Source organism: Elephas maximus, chromosome 1 (assembly GCF_024166365.1).
Source record: "Elephas maximus indicus isolate mEleMax1 chromosome 1, mEleMax1 primary haplotype, whole genome shotgun sequence".
NCBI classification, from domain to species: domain Eukaryota; kingdom Metazoa; phylum Chordata; class Mammalia; order Proboscidea; family Elephantidae; genus Elephas; species Elephas maximus.
Window position 1 is genome coordinate 173,675,365 of NC_064819.1, and position 17,190 is coordinate 173,692,554.

General features: G+C 35.4%; 1 protein-coding gene across 1 annotated transcript in view; it reads right to left on the minus strand.

Moving 5' to 3' along the window:
- SEC63 (SEC63 homolog, protein translocation regulator) overlaps positions 1 to 17,190 on the minus strand; it is a 78,808-nt gene that overhangs the window by 16,776 nt on the left and 44,842 nt on the right. The window contains exons 9-15 of the mRNA XM_049896107.1: positions 16,877 to 16,971; positions 16,646 to 16,778; positions 12,041 to 12,133; positions 11,125 to 11,279; positions 6,186 to 6,333; positions 3,346 to 3,428; positions 74 to 133 (exon numbers count right to left, since the gene is read on the minus strand). Of these exons, the coding sequence (XP_049752064.1) occupies positions 74 to 133; positions 3,346 to 3,428; positions 6,186 to 6,333; positions 11,125 to 11,279; positions 12,041 to 12,133; positions 16,646 to 16,778; positions 16,877 to 16,971 (767 nt within the window). The remainder of the gene's footprint in view (positions 1 to 73; positions 134 to 3,345; positions 3,429 to 6,185; positions 6,334 to 11,124; positions 11,280 to 12,040; positions 12,134 to 16,645; positions 16,779 to 16,876; positions 16,972 to 17,190) is intronic.

Consider the following 17,190-nt stretch of genomic DNA (forward strand, 5'->3'; position numbering starts at 1 on the left):
ATAAGACAATCAGAGATCTTAATAAAACATTTCTTTCACCAGGAAACACAGGTAAGAAAACTTGAGTTTTTACCCCTTCTTCTGCTGGCTGTTCCTCTGCTGCACAGATGGACTGCTCCTTTTCAAATACTTCCTAAGGGTAGCAAGAAGAAAAACATAAAGTCTGCCTACCTATATTCATCTTTCAGGTAGACAAAGTAGTCTTTCAAAATGTATTACCACTAACTTTTTTTAACAGGCTACAAATGGGAAGAAGGGAAAAAAATGACTTTAAGCAATGACTAACCGATGAATGTGTACAAATCCAGGTAGTTACTATTGGAAGTATCTCACAACTGTCTTGAAATATTTTGAAAAGCAGTCTAATTTACAAATGCAATGATTTCAGATATGTAATTCATTATAAGGTCAAAAATACTTCATGGATTAAAATTTCACGTTTCTTCTCATAGTAATCAGACATGAATATTTTAATATTATGAGAATTACAAATGAACTATATTGTTTCCTAACATTAAAACCTTCATGAGACTAATTACTAGCAGTTTATTCACTACTGTCCATGATACTAATCATTGGATCTGTGGCTAAGTGGAATACCAAGAATGCCCACATATCCTAAAGATACATTCACCCACCATATATAATCAAATTAGAACCAGTAGAAAACCTGGAAATTTAGGATTTAAATCCCAGTGAAAAACCCTAACCATCTGTACTGGAAGATGACACGGGTTCAGTATAATGAACTCCCTGGAATTATTAAAGTTCACAAGTAAAAACAACTATAATTATCAGGCTCTAAACGATGAAAATACTCTAATTCAGATATCAGCAAGCAATGGCCCACCACCTGTATTTAATTGTGGTAAAATACATACTACAAAAAATTTGCCATTTTAACCATTTTTAAGTATACAATTCAGTGACATTAATTACACCCACCATGTTATGTAACCATTATCTCTATTTCCAAAAGTTTTTCATCACCCCAAATGAAAACTCAGTATCCCTTAACAATAACTCCTCATTTCCCCCTCCCCTCAGGTCCTGGTAAAACACTAATAAACTTTGGTCTCTGTGCATTTGCCCGTTCTAGATATTTTATATAAGTGGGGTCATACAATATTTGTCCTTTTATTTCTGACTTATTTCACCCAACATAACATTTTCAAGGTTCATCCATGTCATAGCATTTATCAGAACTTCATTTCTCCTTATGGCTGAATAATATTCCATTGTATGGATATACCACATTTTGTTTATCCATTCATCCTTTGATGGACACTTGGGTTGTTTCTGCCTTTTGGCTGTTCTGAATAATGCTGCAATGAACACTGATGTACAAGAATCTGTTTGAGTCCCTGCTTTCAAGTCCTTTGGGTATATACCCAGGAGTGGAACTGATGGACTATATGTCTACAATTAATTTTATGTTTATGTTTAACTTTTTGAGGAAGTGCCAAACTGCCTTCCACAGCCCACTGCCTGCATTTCAAACAAGCTTTATAGGAACACAACGATGCCCATTTGCGAGTTGAGTAGTTGCTACAGAACCATATGGCCTGCAAAATTGAAAATATTTACTATCTGAACTTTTACAGAAAAAGTTTGCCAACCCCTCTTCTAATTTTACACTCCTTCTTCATTTATTAGCTGGGAATGTTCTACAAAAATGTTCTAATACTTGGTTACTCTGAGGTACAGTTCATACAAGAATGGCAGGATAAATACTTGATTTTTTCCCTTTCTCCAGGATGGTTTTGCATTTTCTTTTGCTAAGCACCCAGAAGGGTCAACAGCCCAAAACCTATTTTTATGCTTGGTTCTCAGGCTGGGAATTCCTACAGTACGCTGGAGTATAAACCTGGATTCTAAATCCAATCCTGGCACTGGCTTAGAGTCACCTCTTCTCCCAGGAGGCACTCTTATCCAGTGTCCATGACACAACCGCGTCCTTACCACTTGCTAAAATCAAGTAGGCTTGACATATCCTACTACAAAACGTGCTTTTCCTACTAGAGATTTTAGATACCACGTTTAAATGCAGCATGTATTTCCTGCAGGTGCTCAGAGACTCCCAAGAGCAGAACAGGCTGAAATTTACCACTAGCTAAATAAACTGAGTTAAAATACTATATAGTCAATTAATGAGTTGCCATTATACCAGCTGATTTGAGAGGTAATATAAATACGTTAAAACATAAGTAGACAGAAAACATTCATTATCAAACTTGAAAAAAGAGAATGAGAAAAGTACCAGTATATATGAATATATATAGTCAGTAAATATAAGCATGAGAAAGGTATGAAAGGATACACACAAGACTGCAAATTCTGGTCATCTGAGGCTGATGAATGGTTTACTGAGGGAGATGAGCGAGAGAAGTGGTCCATGATAAAAACACTATATGACTCTATGGGTATACATGCATTAAGGTATATAAAAGGATGAGCTTTAAAATATTATCTCAGAGTGGTAGGATTTTAGTTTCTTCCTATACTTTTCTACAAGGAGCCCTGGTGGCACAGTGGTTAAAGTGCTCAGCTGCCAACCAAAAGGTCAGCAGTTTAAACCCACCAGCTGCTCCATGGGAGAAAAATATGAGAGTCTACTTCCATAAAGATTAAAGCCTTGGAAACCCTATGGGCAGTTCTACTCTGTCCTATAGGGTTACTATGAGTCAAAATCAACTCAATGGTAGTGGGTTTTATGCTTTTCTGCATTGCTTGAGTTTTTTTCTAGACAGCATGAATTTTTCCTATAATCAGAAAAAAAGCTATTTTTGTCATAATTCTTAAATTTTTAAAATAAAAAATAAAAGGGATAAACTCTGTAAAAAATTAAAGGGTGACGAAATTCTCAATAATAATAATCATTAATTATATGTGAGGAGCCCTGGTGGCACACTGGTTAACAGCTCAGCTGCTAACCAAAATGTCGGCAGTTTGAATCTATCAGCTGCTCCTTGGAAGCCCTGTGAGGCTGTTCTACTCTGTCCTACAGGGTTGCTATGAGTCGGAATCAACTCGAAGGCAACAAGTTTTGGTTTTGATACAGCAACATACAGTTTAAGAACTAAATCCACATTACCTTCTTATTATTATAATTTTTATAGGAAATTAGCAAACCTTCACATAAAGAATCTATTTTCTAGGTTGTGTGTGTATGCATAAACTATGCTTCATAAAAATTAATTTAAATTTCAAAACGGCTAGCAAAATTAGACACTATGTTCTTGCAACAGTTTTGACTTTGAGAAACTACTACTTAAAATGAAAAAATAAATATAAAAACTTGACACATAACTCTTAAAAGCATAAAAATACAAATGTACTACTTACTGCCATTGTTTGCCTTGTCAATTTAACCAACACTGTAACTAGGGATCCTACTGTGATATTGTTGCTATCTTCATCATCCAATACTATAAGATGAAAGGAGAAAAGAACAGAGTAGAAAATAAAAATCAAGTTCTATGTCAATGTATATAGCAAAACTTAATTTACCCAGATCAGTGTGGTGCTTCAGTATCTTAAACATACTATACTGTAAACCTACTCAATAAAAAATAATGTATCGACTGTCTTCATAAGACTCAGTACATGCTTTTAACAACTGATTTGTTTACTCCTTAAAATAGCTCCACAAAGTATTATTATTTCCACTTTAAAGAAGAAACTGAAGTTTAGAAATGAAGTAAAACATCCAAGGTCACATAACCACTACATTGGCACTACTTTCAAAATAATGGTCTTTTCAAACAAAGTATAATGTGAGTACCACTGTGCCATAGCTCTCTCACAGTGATACAAAACAGGGTTCTGTCACTCTACTATATTGTACAAAGCTTATGTTCACGAGGTTTTGACTTACTTGATTAATGCCTGACTGTCAGAATAAAGGCTGGCATAGTGGTTAAGAGCTCAGCTGCTAACCAAAAGGTCAGCAGTTTGAATCCTTCAGTTCCTCCTTGGAAACCCTATAGGGTTGCTATGAGTTGGAATTGACTCGACAGCAACCGGTTTAGATTTTCTTTTTGGGTGGGGTCAGAATAATGAAAACTAGTATTCTAAACCACATTAAAGAGACTTTTTTAAGAAAGATAAGAACTTCAATATATTGTCTTTACATTTAAAAAAATTTATTGCAATAAATGGTGCCAAAAACAGTTTTGCAACTATTTCATTTTCTAAAACTACATTTGCCACATACACCCCAAAAAAGGTCTAATAAAAAAGTAATACGTTTTCAAACATATCTCCTATACAAGTGTAGATATTAATTCATATTTTTCCTTAAGATTTTATCCGTAAGAGTTTTTCTCCACTTTGCATACTTGCCTACAGGCTTTTCTAAGTTTATGATGTTTATTTTACACAGGTTTAGACTAGTGTACTCTGTCCTGGACTTCACTGGCGTATCACCATTCGGAAGAGAATGAACTCCAACAACCTGTAACTGTCATCTCTGTTCCTGGCTATGAAATGCAGCAGCTGGTCATTAACACAGGGTATGGCATCCCTTCTTCACCTGAAAGTCCCCACTACCTCAAATCAAATCTGGGTTACATATTCATCAACACTGCAAAGCTGTATATGAATAAGCACTGCATGTGAAATAATAGCTATATCACTGTTTACCCACTGTCTAACACTTAAAAGTCAAGAAAAAGTCTACATGAGATTCTCTACAGCCTCTAGCAATGTGGGCAAGGACACCCCCATCTCCAGCACTGTATCATGCAGATGTCCCTTTCCTGATTCTACTAATTCTTCTGCTCCCTCCGTTAACTACACCACTCATGCTACACATTTGGACAGCACTGTAAAAAATGGCAATGTTTCCCAGTTAGACTGAATACTCTTACCAGTACTTCTTATAAGAAAATGTCTTTTGACATTCATTTTTCTAGAGAACACGTACTTTTTACAATCTTTGATTATATCAAAGACTATCTCAAGTCTGAAACCAGGTTTTTATTTGAACAGGTAACTTGTGATTAAATCAGTATAGTCTTAAATGCAACTTTCAGATTGGCATTTATAAAGTTTAAAAACCCATGGACTCAAAAGGAAATCCCATCTCTCCTGCAAGGAAGCCCATGTCTTTCCTGCATGTATCCTACACTCTAACCGCAGCCTAATCGAAACCAGAATCTACTGTTTGCCTTCCTTTCCCAAACACTGCAGTCTTTGGGAATCATTTACCTCTTTTCAATTCCCATTAGAATGCAAGCTCAGGAAGGCAGAGGCTTTGTCCTACTCACTACTGCTTCCTCAGCACCCAGAACACTGCATGCCACAACATCAGTATTTATTAGATGAATAAATAGCACAACGTCTGTGTAATTCATTTAAAGCTTAGCATATGTTCCCTAGTTTATAATCCAATGTTCATGGCCTATTTCCTCAACTGTAAGCCCTTTAAAGACAGAAACCATTCCTAAGGTGTCTCTCTATTCTTGGTATAGAATGTTCTCACAACAGTAATCAAGCAAGTGTATTAGCAGCTCACAACAATGCCAGAATGAACGAATGGAGATGATCACTGATTCTGTCACCATTTTAAGAAACTATCATTCAGCTATCAAAATGGGAACTCACAGAGCAATTATGTAGGGAGAAAAATAATTTCTATTTTTTCTTTCTTTTCTCTATTCCTTATCTCTCAAAGCAGATATAAAGACAGAGATATGGCAAGAAAAACACATGAAATATATGGCAGGCAACTGAGTAATTTTCAAGGCTTAAATAACATAAATGAGTTGGAGATTTTAGAATCAATCTTAGAACTATGTAATATGTTAAATGCTATTACTTAGAAATTAGTATTTAGTATTCCTAAAGTATTTCATACGAAAAACAGATCTATTTCAAACATCTCATTCTTTCATTACACCTAGAAATCTCTTTCATTCTTTGAAATGTTATAAAATTTCTATAAGTTGTACTACAGAACAAACTTAAGCCCCTGGAAAATAAAAGCAGAATGATATCAGTGTTCTCATAACTATTAAGTACATCATTTTCCATCACAGTAAATCTGATAAGTAAAAATCTACCGATTTACAAAGTCTAATTACAAGTTTTGTTATGAAATGTTTTGAGAATCTTGAGGCAAATAAACAAAAATCAATCTATCAAAAGGGAAGCAATGTTCAACAGCGAAATTTCCCACCTACCCTGTGATTTTATGTCCATAGTCACATATGGAAAACTCCCAAGTACAGCCATAACCTCTTCATATTTTTCATCTTCAAGGAAGTGCAGCAGATTGTGACGATCTGATTCTTTTAAACTCACCAAATCCTGGATAGTTTTAATTTTGTACTGAGTTAAAAAAAAAAATAAGAGAAGGAAAATAAACTTCTAATTCATAAAAGGAAAATTATTAGCATGTCGACTAAAACAAAATTTAGCAACTTTTAGAAAAATGTTAAGCTCATATACATTCAAAAGCCAAAAATACAACTGTTGTTGTTGCTGTTAGGTGCCATCAAGTCAGTTCCAAATCGTAGCGACCCTACGTACAACAGAACAAAACACTGCCTGGTCCTGTGCCATCCTCACAATCGCTGCCGTGCTTAAGCCCACTCTTACAGCCACCGAGTCAACCCAGCTCACTGACGGTCTTCCTCTCCTTTGTTGACCCTCTACTTTACCGACCATGATGTCCTTCTCCAGGGACTGATCCCTCCTGACAACATGTCCAAAGTATGTAAGACGCAGTCTCACCATCCTTGCTTCTAAGGAGCATTCTGGTTGTACTTCTTCCAGGACAGATTTGTTCATTCTTTTGGCAGTCCATGGTATATTCGATATTCTTCGCCAACACCACAATTCAAAACCATCAATTCTTCTTCGGTCTTCCTTATTCATTGTCCGCTTTCACATGCATATGATGCAATTGAAAATACCATGGCTTGGGTCAGGCACACCTTAGTCTTCAAGGTGACATCCTTGCTCCTCAACACTTTAAAAAGGTCCTTTGCAACAGATTTACCCAAGGCAATGCATCTTTTGATTTCTTGACTGCAGCTTCCATGGCTGTTGATTACAGATCCAAGTGAAATGAAATCCTTGACAACCTCAATCTTTTCCCTGTTTACCACAATGTTGCTTACTGGTCTAGTTGTTAGGATTTTTACTTTCTTTACGTTGTTTTTTTTTTTTTTTAAGCTGAGGTGTAGTCCTTATTGAAGGCTGTAGTCTTGGTCTTCATCAGTAAGTGCTTCAAGTCCTCTTCATTTTCAGCAAGCAAGGTTGTGTCATCTGCATAATGCAGGTTGTTAGTGAGTCTTCCTCCAATCCTGAAGTCCTCTTCTTCTTCATATAGTCTAGCTTCTCAGATTATTTGCTCAGCATACAGATTGAAGGAAACCCTGGTGCCATAGCGGTTAAGTGCTATGGCTGCTAACCAAAAGGTCAGCAGTTTGAATCCACCAGGCGCTCCTTGGAAACTCTATGGGGCAGTTCTACTCTGTCCTATAGGGTCGCTATGACTCAGAATCCACTCGACCGCAGTGGGTTTGGTTTGATTTTGTTTGGTTTTTATACATACTGAATAGGTATGGTGAAAGGATACAACCCTGATGCATACCTTTCCTGACTTTAAACCACACAGTATCCCCTTGTTCTGTGTGAACAACTTGGTCTTGATCTGTGTACAGGTTCCTCATTAACACAATTAAGTGTTCTGGAATTCCCGTTCTTTTATCCTTAATTTGTTATGGTCCACAGAGTTGAATGCTTTTGTATAGTCGGTAAAACACAGGTAAACATCTTTCTGGTATTCTCTGCTTTCAGCCAGGATCCATTTGACATCAGCAATGATATCCCTGGTTCTACGTCCTCTTATGAATCTGGCTTGAATTTCTGGCAGCTCCCTGTCAATATATTGCTGTAGCCACTTTTGATTGATTTTCAGCAAAATTTTGCTTGCACGTGGTATTATTGATATTGTTCAATAATCTCCACATTCAGCAGGATCACCTTACTTGTGAACAGGCATAAATATAGAATATACAACTAGATAGCATTTAACGCCTTTTTCTCCAAACTTAAATACTTTTTTTATTACAAAGTTAATAAAGACTTATTTTTAAATATTTAAAAAAAATCAGGTTAGAGAAAAAACAACATTCACATAGAATTTTGACCCAAGCAAAAACTACTGTCATTCTGGTATTTATTTCTTTCAATTCTTCTTTAAATATATATAGATTTCCTTGCAATTTCACTACATAACCAAAACCTGTGGCCACTAAATCAATTCCGACTCGTGACCCTATATGACATAGTAAAACTGCCCCATAGGGTTTCCAAGGAGCACCTGGTGGTTTTGAACTGCCGACCTTCAGGTTAGCAGTTGTAGCTCTTCACCATTACGCCATCAGGGTTTCCAATTTTCACTACATAAGCAATTTTTATACTACTTTTCCCATTTATCATTTTCTGTGAAGACATTTTTAGTGACTGCATAGCAGTCAACGGGGTAAATACATCGTAGCTTAAACATTCCTCCATGGTTCCGCATTTGGTTTCTTTCCAAAGTTACCTTTATGCTGCAGCCACATGAACACCTTTGTACATACATCTTTTTTTTTTTTTAAGAGTTATTTTCTTAGGATAAATTCCCACAAGAGCTGAGTTAAAGGGTTTGAACACTTATTTACCTCTTGAGAAACAATGCTAACTTGTTTTCCGAAAAACAATCAATCATCAAAACTTTCAACTTCTTACTCCCAGAACTACGTATTTTTACCTAGATCTGCACACTCCTATCCTTTTACTTTCTTACTCCCAAGACAAAATCCAAGGGTCTTGTAGATGGTATATAAGACCCTTCACTGCCTGGACCCTGCCTAGTTGCCCCCCGACCCTATCTCTTCTTAGACTTTATGCTGCAGCCACATGGAACTATCTGCAGTTCCCCAAATATGCTACGTCCTCCTCTCTCCCAAGTATTAGTAGAGGTTGGTCCTGTGTGTCAAGAAGGCACATTCTTCTCCTTTGTTGTTCATGCTACTGACTCTCATTTCAAATTTTAAGTACCACTCATTCTGCAAAGATTGAGTTAGTGTTCCATCACTCTTTACTTTGTTTTACTTGGTTTTCTTTTTTGCTTGAACATTTTTTAAGGGTTTTTATTTAGAATAGTGGATAAATTTTAATCAAATGCTTGTTTGACACTAATAAGATAGTCATATAATTTCCCTTATCTAATCTTTAACACTCTTTATTAACAGTTTTCTTTAAAAACGGAACCATTTTTGCATTCCTGAAGTAAGCCCCAGAGTAGAATTTTCTTCTTAAAACTTACTCCAGTGCTTAATGTTTATATAGCATTTTAGCAACTATATAAAATGTCTTGGCCTAGAGACTGTTTTCTCCATGGTGTTGCCAAAGTTTGAGATATGATTATTTTTGCTTCAAAAAGTAAAGAAATGAAGCCTTTTCTTTTTTGTGTGTTCTACACTAATTCATGTGTCATAAAAGGTACATGTGAGGGATTCTGTTCTTGATAATTTTTTCATTATCTTCTTCAGTTAGAAATTCTGCCAGTTTTTTAATTCATCATATTGTCATTTGAATACTAATTTTTCTTTTCCTGATCTGTCATTGAGTTTTCCACGATTACAATTGTATACAACATTACTGTTTTTTAAATCTCCTACTTCTATTATAATTTTCTAATTGCATTATTTCCTTTCTTGATTACATTTGCCAAACGTTTATCTACTTTAGGTTTTTAAATCTCTTAAGCTAATTAATTCATCTATTTATATCCTAATTCAAATTAATTTCTGCTCTTTATCCTCTAAAAAGTCTATCTTCTATATTTCCTTAGTACTTTTTTTGCTTTACAAAAAAATAGAGTTGAATGCTAAGTTGTTAACCTTCATTTTCAATTTTAATAATAAAAATCTTTACCTTCATTTTCAATTTTAATAATAAAAATCCTTAAGTATGAATTTACCTCCAAGTACAGTTGCACCCTCAAGGTTTTACTATATAATATTCTCATTGTTATTTTCTAAATATACAATTGTCTATTACTGCAGTTATGTCTACTTTGCCTGAATGGTTACTCAGGAAAATGTTCTTTAATTTCTAGGTGTTTGGTACTAGTTGCTGTATTTTTACACAAATAACACACAGCTTCTATGTTTGTTTGCCAACCATGCCCTCACTCTGCAAGATATTTTTGTAAGTGCGCTAAGCTAATTTAATTGTACAGCAACGTGTAAAAAAAAAAAAATTGGCATATCAGCACTTACAAAAATACCTGGCAGGAAGAGTACATGGCTGACAAACGTAGAAGGTGTACGTTATTTGTGCAAAATGCATTTAATTTTTAACTTTCACTGGGATTATATAATGAGGCATGTGAAATTTCTACTTTTGGATTCTGAGATTTTTAATTATGGCCCAACATATGATCAGACTTATAAGGGTACCACCATTACATGAAAGGACAGAAAACACTGATAAAAATTTCTAATTTACATTAATTCTACCTTATTATAATATCAAACCTAATGTCTATCTTCTGTTCACATGGTCTACTGGACATGTTTAAGATCTCCTATTAGAATTACATTTTTATTCAATTTCCTCTTGTATTTCCTCAAGTTTCTCATTTATATACATTTTTGCTACACCTTAAGGTTCATTATCATATCTTCATTATTATTGTATTTTATAAGTTAGAATTATCTGAATCTATTTCTTTATTGAATGCTTCATATTTTTTTTGTTCATACTCAACCAATAAACCTTTACCCTATCTTTAAGCTGAAAATGAAATGACTAGAAATTACAGTTCATTTTTACTTAGTCCATTTATTTTTGGTAATAACATGTAAGGATCAAAGCATTAATTGCTTAAATGCACTGACTCTCAAAATAGTAAAAACACTTACAGTAGTAAAATATTAACAAAACAGCTACATAATCAAGAAAATACTAATGAAAACCACCTGAGAGAGTTTTAAAATGTTTAAGACATTCTAAATCTAAGAAATGCATAGTAACCATTTCTAAAAAAAACTCATTCATGTTATCTTTAAGTAATGTGACAAGCTGCTAAAAATTAACTTTAAAGTAGAAAAAAGATACCTTTTTATGATTAGAAACCCGCCTAAGATTGTCCTCTTCAATGTGAGGGAGCTGCAGAAGGGGAGACTTAAACTGCTGAAGGCCTTGAACGGCCATCTGAGAAAGCTTCATGCAGTTTTCTAGTGATGTCAAAGTTGGAGCACGAAACTCCCTTTCTTAGAAAGAATAGAAAAAAAAGAAAAAACAGGGATGGACTTTTTACATGTTCAAGAGAACAGAAATCACCACAAAAACAAGATTCATACTAACATTCTTAACACCTTGCATTTTAAAATAATGGTGTTGATTTTCCTTTAAAAGTTACTGGATAAGATACTAGAAATACACGAACTTGGCAAAATGCACGTTATCCAGTGCACACTGATTTAATGGAAAAATTATTTGCATCACCTCAATAACAGTAAATTATCAGGCATTATTAGTTTAGAGAATATACTAACACCATGCCGGAACCAACACCATCCATAACAATGAACCACAACTACTACCTCCTTTTTATAAGAGTCTCCCTTTTCCATCACTGACAACAAATTCCATTGTTCTTTTTCTTTCACGAAAAAAGCACTATGTGTCAGGTGAATCATCATTACATCAGTAAAAGAATTATTTCAAATTCACTGTTATAAAACAGAATAACCTAACTCCAAAAATATTCAGAGGAAGAAAAAGCGTATTTAAAATCTCTGCTAAGGACATAACAAAAAACATAATTCAAAAACACAGTGAACAGTGGTAAAGACTTTATATAACAGAAAGTACAGCAAAGAAAATAAGTAAAACCATAGGCAATACCAGGAGCTGATAGGATCGATAGGGGGAATTACAGTAAGTACCCAAAAATCTTAAAACTATGAATTATAATCTGTATGTTCTTACAAGGAGAAGTACAACATAATTAATTACATTTCCTCCTCACCTTCACGGCTCCGAGCCATTATTATTAGTTGGCAGATTACATTCACCATTTCTTGAAGTAGGGCAGGGCACTTTTTAAGCATAAATTGCTGATCTGCAAAACAATCAAAAACCTGAAACAAATCATTCTGCTTTTATACTTAAAGTATCTTTATCAGCTTAACCCAAGACTATAAAATTTACAGATTGAACAGAAGAATTTCTCCTCAGCATCATTATCTCAAAAACCAGCCAGAAAACCCTAGATTAAATTTGAGGTTTCAAAGGCAAATTTTTAATATTATAGTTTTGGGCTTAATAGTTCAATTTCTTATCTTTCTTTGTAAAAGTCTTAGTCTTGCTATATTTGAGAATTTAAGAATTTTCTTCTTGGAAATGCAGAATAGAATTCAAATTCCCATAGAACCCCGAATTCCTGGGGCCATGAAGGCTAATTGAACCCCTGAAACTACTGTCCTGAGATAAACTTTAAACCTTAAGCCAAATATAACTCCCAAAGTTTCCTTAAAACTACACAATAGTTAAGCTTAACTAGTAAAGAATGTCTGCCTTGAGAATCAGGAAAACAATACCATTTATAATAGCCCCTAAAAAAGTAAAATACTTAGGAATAAATCTAACCAGGGATGTTAAAAGACTTATACAAAGAAATCTACAAAACACCACTGCAAGAAACCAAGAGAGACCTACATAAATGGAAAAACATACCATGCTCACAGATAGGTAGACTCAACATTATGAACAAGTCAGTTCTACCTAAAGCAATCTACAAATACGATGCAATCCCAATCCAAATACCAACAGCATTCTTCAAAGAGATGGAAAAACTACTCGTTAACTTTATATGAAAAACAAAGAGGCCCCGGATAAGTAAGGCACTAATGAAGAAGAATAAAGTAGGAGGACTCGCACTACCTGACCTCGGAACCTACTACACAGCTATGGTAGTCAAAATACCCTGTACTAGTACAATGGAACAAAATTGAGAACCTAGATGTAAATCCATCCACCTATGGTCACCTGATCTTCAAAGAAGACCCAAAGTCCAACAAATGAAGAAAAGACAGTCCTTTTAGCAAGTGGTGCTGGCAAAACTGGATGTCCATTTGTAAAAACATGAAACAGGACCCATACCTCACACCATACACAAAAACTAATTCAAAATGGATCAAAGACGTAAACATAAAACCAAAAACTATAAAGATCATAGAAGAAAAAATAGGGTCAACTCTAGAGGCTCTAACACACGGCATTAACAGGATACATATCATAACTAACAATACACAAACACAAGAAGATAAGCTAGATAACTGGGCTCTTCTAAAAATTAAACAGTTATGCTTATCAAAAGACTTCACCAAAACAGTAAAAAGAGAACCTACAGGCTGGGGAAAAAATTCTGGCTGTGAGAAATCTGAATAAGGCTAATTTCTTAAATCTACAGGAAAATCCAACACCTCTACAACAAAAAGACAATCCAATTAAAACACAGACAAAAGACCATAAAACAAAACAAGACTCAAGGGGCATACCACCCTAGGGGCAAGAACATGAAGGCAGGAGGGGACAGGAAAGCGGGTAATAGGGAACCCAAGGTAGAGAAAGGAGAGTGTTGACATGTCATTGGGCTGTTAGCCAATGTCATAAAACAGTATGTGTACTGTTTAATGAGAAACTCGTTTGTTCTGTAAACCTTCATCTGAAGCACGGTTAAAAAAAAAAAAGGACAAAGGGTAAGAACAGACACTTCACCAAAGAAAACATTCAAGTGGCCAACAGATACATGAGGAAATGCTCATGATCACTAGCCATTAGAGAAATGCAAATCAAAACCACAAGATACTATCTCATCGCAACATTACTGGCATGAATCAAAAAAAACAGAGAATAACAAATGTTGGAGAGGCTATGGGGAAACTGGAACTCTTATGCACTGTTGGTGGGAATGCAAAATGGTACAACCACTTTGGAAAACGATACGGCGCTTCCTTAGAAAGCTAGAAATAGAAATACCGTATGATCCAGAAATCCCACTTGTAGGAATATATTCTAGAGAAATAAGAGTCGTCATACCAATAGACATATCCACACCCATGTTCACTGCAGCATTGTTCACAATAGCAAAAAGACGGAAACAACCATCAACAGATGAATAGATAAACAAACTGTGGTACAGACACACAATGGAGTATTACGCAATGATAAAAAACAATGATGAATCTGTGAAGCACCTGCTAACATGGGCGAATCTGGAGGGCATTATGCTGAGTGAAATAAGTCAATCACAAAAGGACAAATACCATATAAATCCACTACTATAAAAACTCTCACGAAAAGGTTTATGCACAAAAAGGAACAATCTTTGATGGTTACGAGGGAGAGGAGGGATGGGAGGGAAAAATATTAAATAGACAATAGATAAGTCGTAACTTTGGTGAAGGGTAAGGCAGTACACAATACTGGAGAAGCCAGGACAACCTGTCTAAGGCAAGGTCATAGAAGCTCCAAAGACACATCCAAACTCCCTGATGGACTGAATTACTGGGCTGAGGACTGTGGGGACCATGGTCTCAGGGAACATCTAGCTCAGCTGGCATAACATATTTATAAAGAAAATGTTCTACATTCTCTTTGGTGAGTAACTTCTGGGGTCTTAAAAGCTTGTGAGCGGCCATCTAAGATATTCCACTGCTCTCATCCCATCTAGAGCGAGGACGAATGAAAAAAACTAAAGGTGGAAGGGAAAGATTAGTCCAAAGGACTAATGGACCACAACTATCACAGCTTCCACAAGACTGAGTCCAGCACAACTAGCTGGTGCCTGGCTACCACCACTGACTGCTCTGACAGGGGTCACAATAGAGCATCCCGGACAGAGCTGGAGAAAAATAAAGAAAAAAATTCTAATTCACACACACAAAAAAAACAGACTTACTGGTCTGACATTGGAGAAATCCCAAGAGTATGGCCCCTGGACAATCTTACAGCTCAGTAATACAATCATTCCTGAGGTTCACCCTTCAGCCAAAGATTATTCAGGCCCATAAAACAAAGCAAGACTAAATGGGCACATAAACCCAGGGACAAGGACAAGAAGGCAGAAAGGGACAGGAAAGCTGGTAATGGGGAACCTAAGCTCAAGAAGGGGAGAGTGTTGACATGTCGTGGGGTTGGCAACCCAATATCACAGAACAATATGTGCATTAACTGTTTAATGAGAAACTAGTTTGCTCTGTAAACCTTCATCTCAAGTACAATAAAAAAAAATAAATTTGGAGGAAAAGAAAAAAAAAAGAATGTTTGCCTTGAGCATTGTGCTCTTTTAAGAATTATCTATATGGGATCAATCTGACAACAATAATTTGAAAGATTTCATAGGAAACTTAGGGGGCAGTTGAGTTTATGTTAGTGGGGGAGGAATAATTTGGAAAAGGAGGGTGAGAATGGTTGCACAACTTGAAGAATGGAATCAATGTCACTGAACTATACAAGTAGAAATTGTTGAATTGGTGTATGTTCTGCTGTACATATTCTCAACAACAACAAAACATTTTTTTTTCTTCTTCGGCAGTTATGTTTCTGTAATTATAATGAAGAACAGGTTCAAAGACTAAGATTGAGAATAAGTGTCAATTAAATGCAAAGAGCGAGGGAATAAGGGAGAAAAGATTCTTTCATTTATACTGTACAAAAGAGTTAACTATTTTAACAATGTTCACCATACACTGGGTTTGATATCCAACCTAAGAAAATTTATTCCCTGTTTCTACTACAGATTATTGGTAAAAATGGAGATGGTTCCATATCTAAACAAAACATTAGCAACAAAATTACTAGTTAACTTTATAATTCAAAGCAACCTCAACAACAATGCCTAAATAACGCTCCTTCATTCTAACATAAGCATCCTATCCTAGCACCAATTACTGAGCATCACATTGCCTTGCTTTCATAGGCATTTGATTGCATTGTTGGCTTACAAGGGGCTAGGTGGGGTGGGAGATTTCATTCACAAAGAACATTTACTCCTTAAGGATAATAATGTTCTTTTAAAACTATTAAAATAATGCAGGTAAAGAAGAGATGACATTCAAATTGATGACATCCCAGGAAACACTGCTGTCCTACTTCACTGCTTTTCTTTTAGGCAGAATGGATGGCTTCAAATACGTACAAAGCTTTAAATAAAGATTAAACAGATGCTTTGCTGTTAACCACTGTTGGAAGGGGATGGCGGCAGGAGAGGATTGCGGTAACTGTTGTGAAATCATTTTTTTCCCTACTCCAAAAAGCTTACAAAGTCTTTTGAAGAGTCATTAGGAATTCCTGCATAATCTGCAATTAACTAAACATTTCCCACACAGAGCATTCTCTCACCTTGAAAAACTAAATTTTAACATTTGCCAAAACATCTGACTTACTTAGACCTTCAAACTGTGAAGTAATTATGAAGCATACAGATTTCTTTTAAAAAGGTCCTTGAGCAATTAACTACTTGATTGAGAAAAAAAAAAAAAAACGCGACAAAAACACTGTACCATGAGGTCTAATTAAATCCATTGCTTTGGTCCCATTAAAACCCTGTATACATTAGAATCACAAATACCTTCTTCAAGTGTCTCAGGAATTTTCATTCTAGCAAGATGAGACAGTAAAAGAACTCTGGCCTTCAAGCTGTATGGGCAGGTAAGTGGAGGCTCATTCTTCTTTAAATTAATGCTGCCAATTTCTCTGATTAGCTAGAGTAAATAAAATAATTATTCAAAAATATATACTTCAAAGAGCATTAGCTTTAGTATTTAAATGCTCACCATGGAATTTGGGAGACTGGCCTAACCTGTGGTATTAGAATATTGTCCGTCGGTCTGCTTGTGGCATCTTTATTATACTGAGGATCAAATTCAGAGGCTCCAGCCAAAACCATGAGAAGACCTAAGAAAAAAAGAAATATGGAGGTAAATAAATTTGCTCATCTATTAGTTTCCCCTCCAAAGGTACTTCATTAACCCTAAAGTAAGGCACTTCCCCAATCATGCACAATACTAAAAATCATCTGAATTCCACCACTGACAAGTATTAACTTCTCACATAGAAAACAAATGCCTTACTTTTTAAAATGTGCACAATATTACCTCAACAGAAAACTGAAGA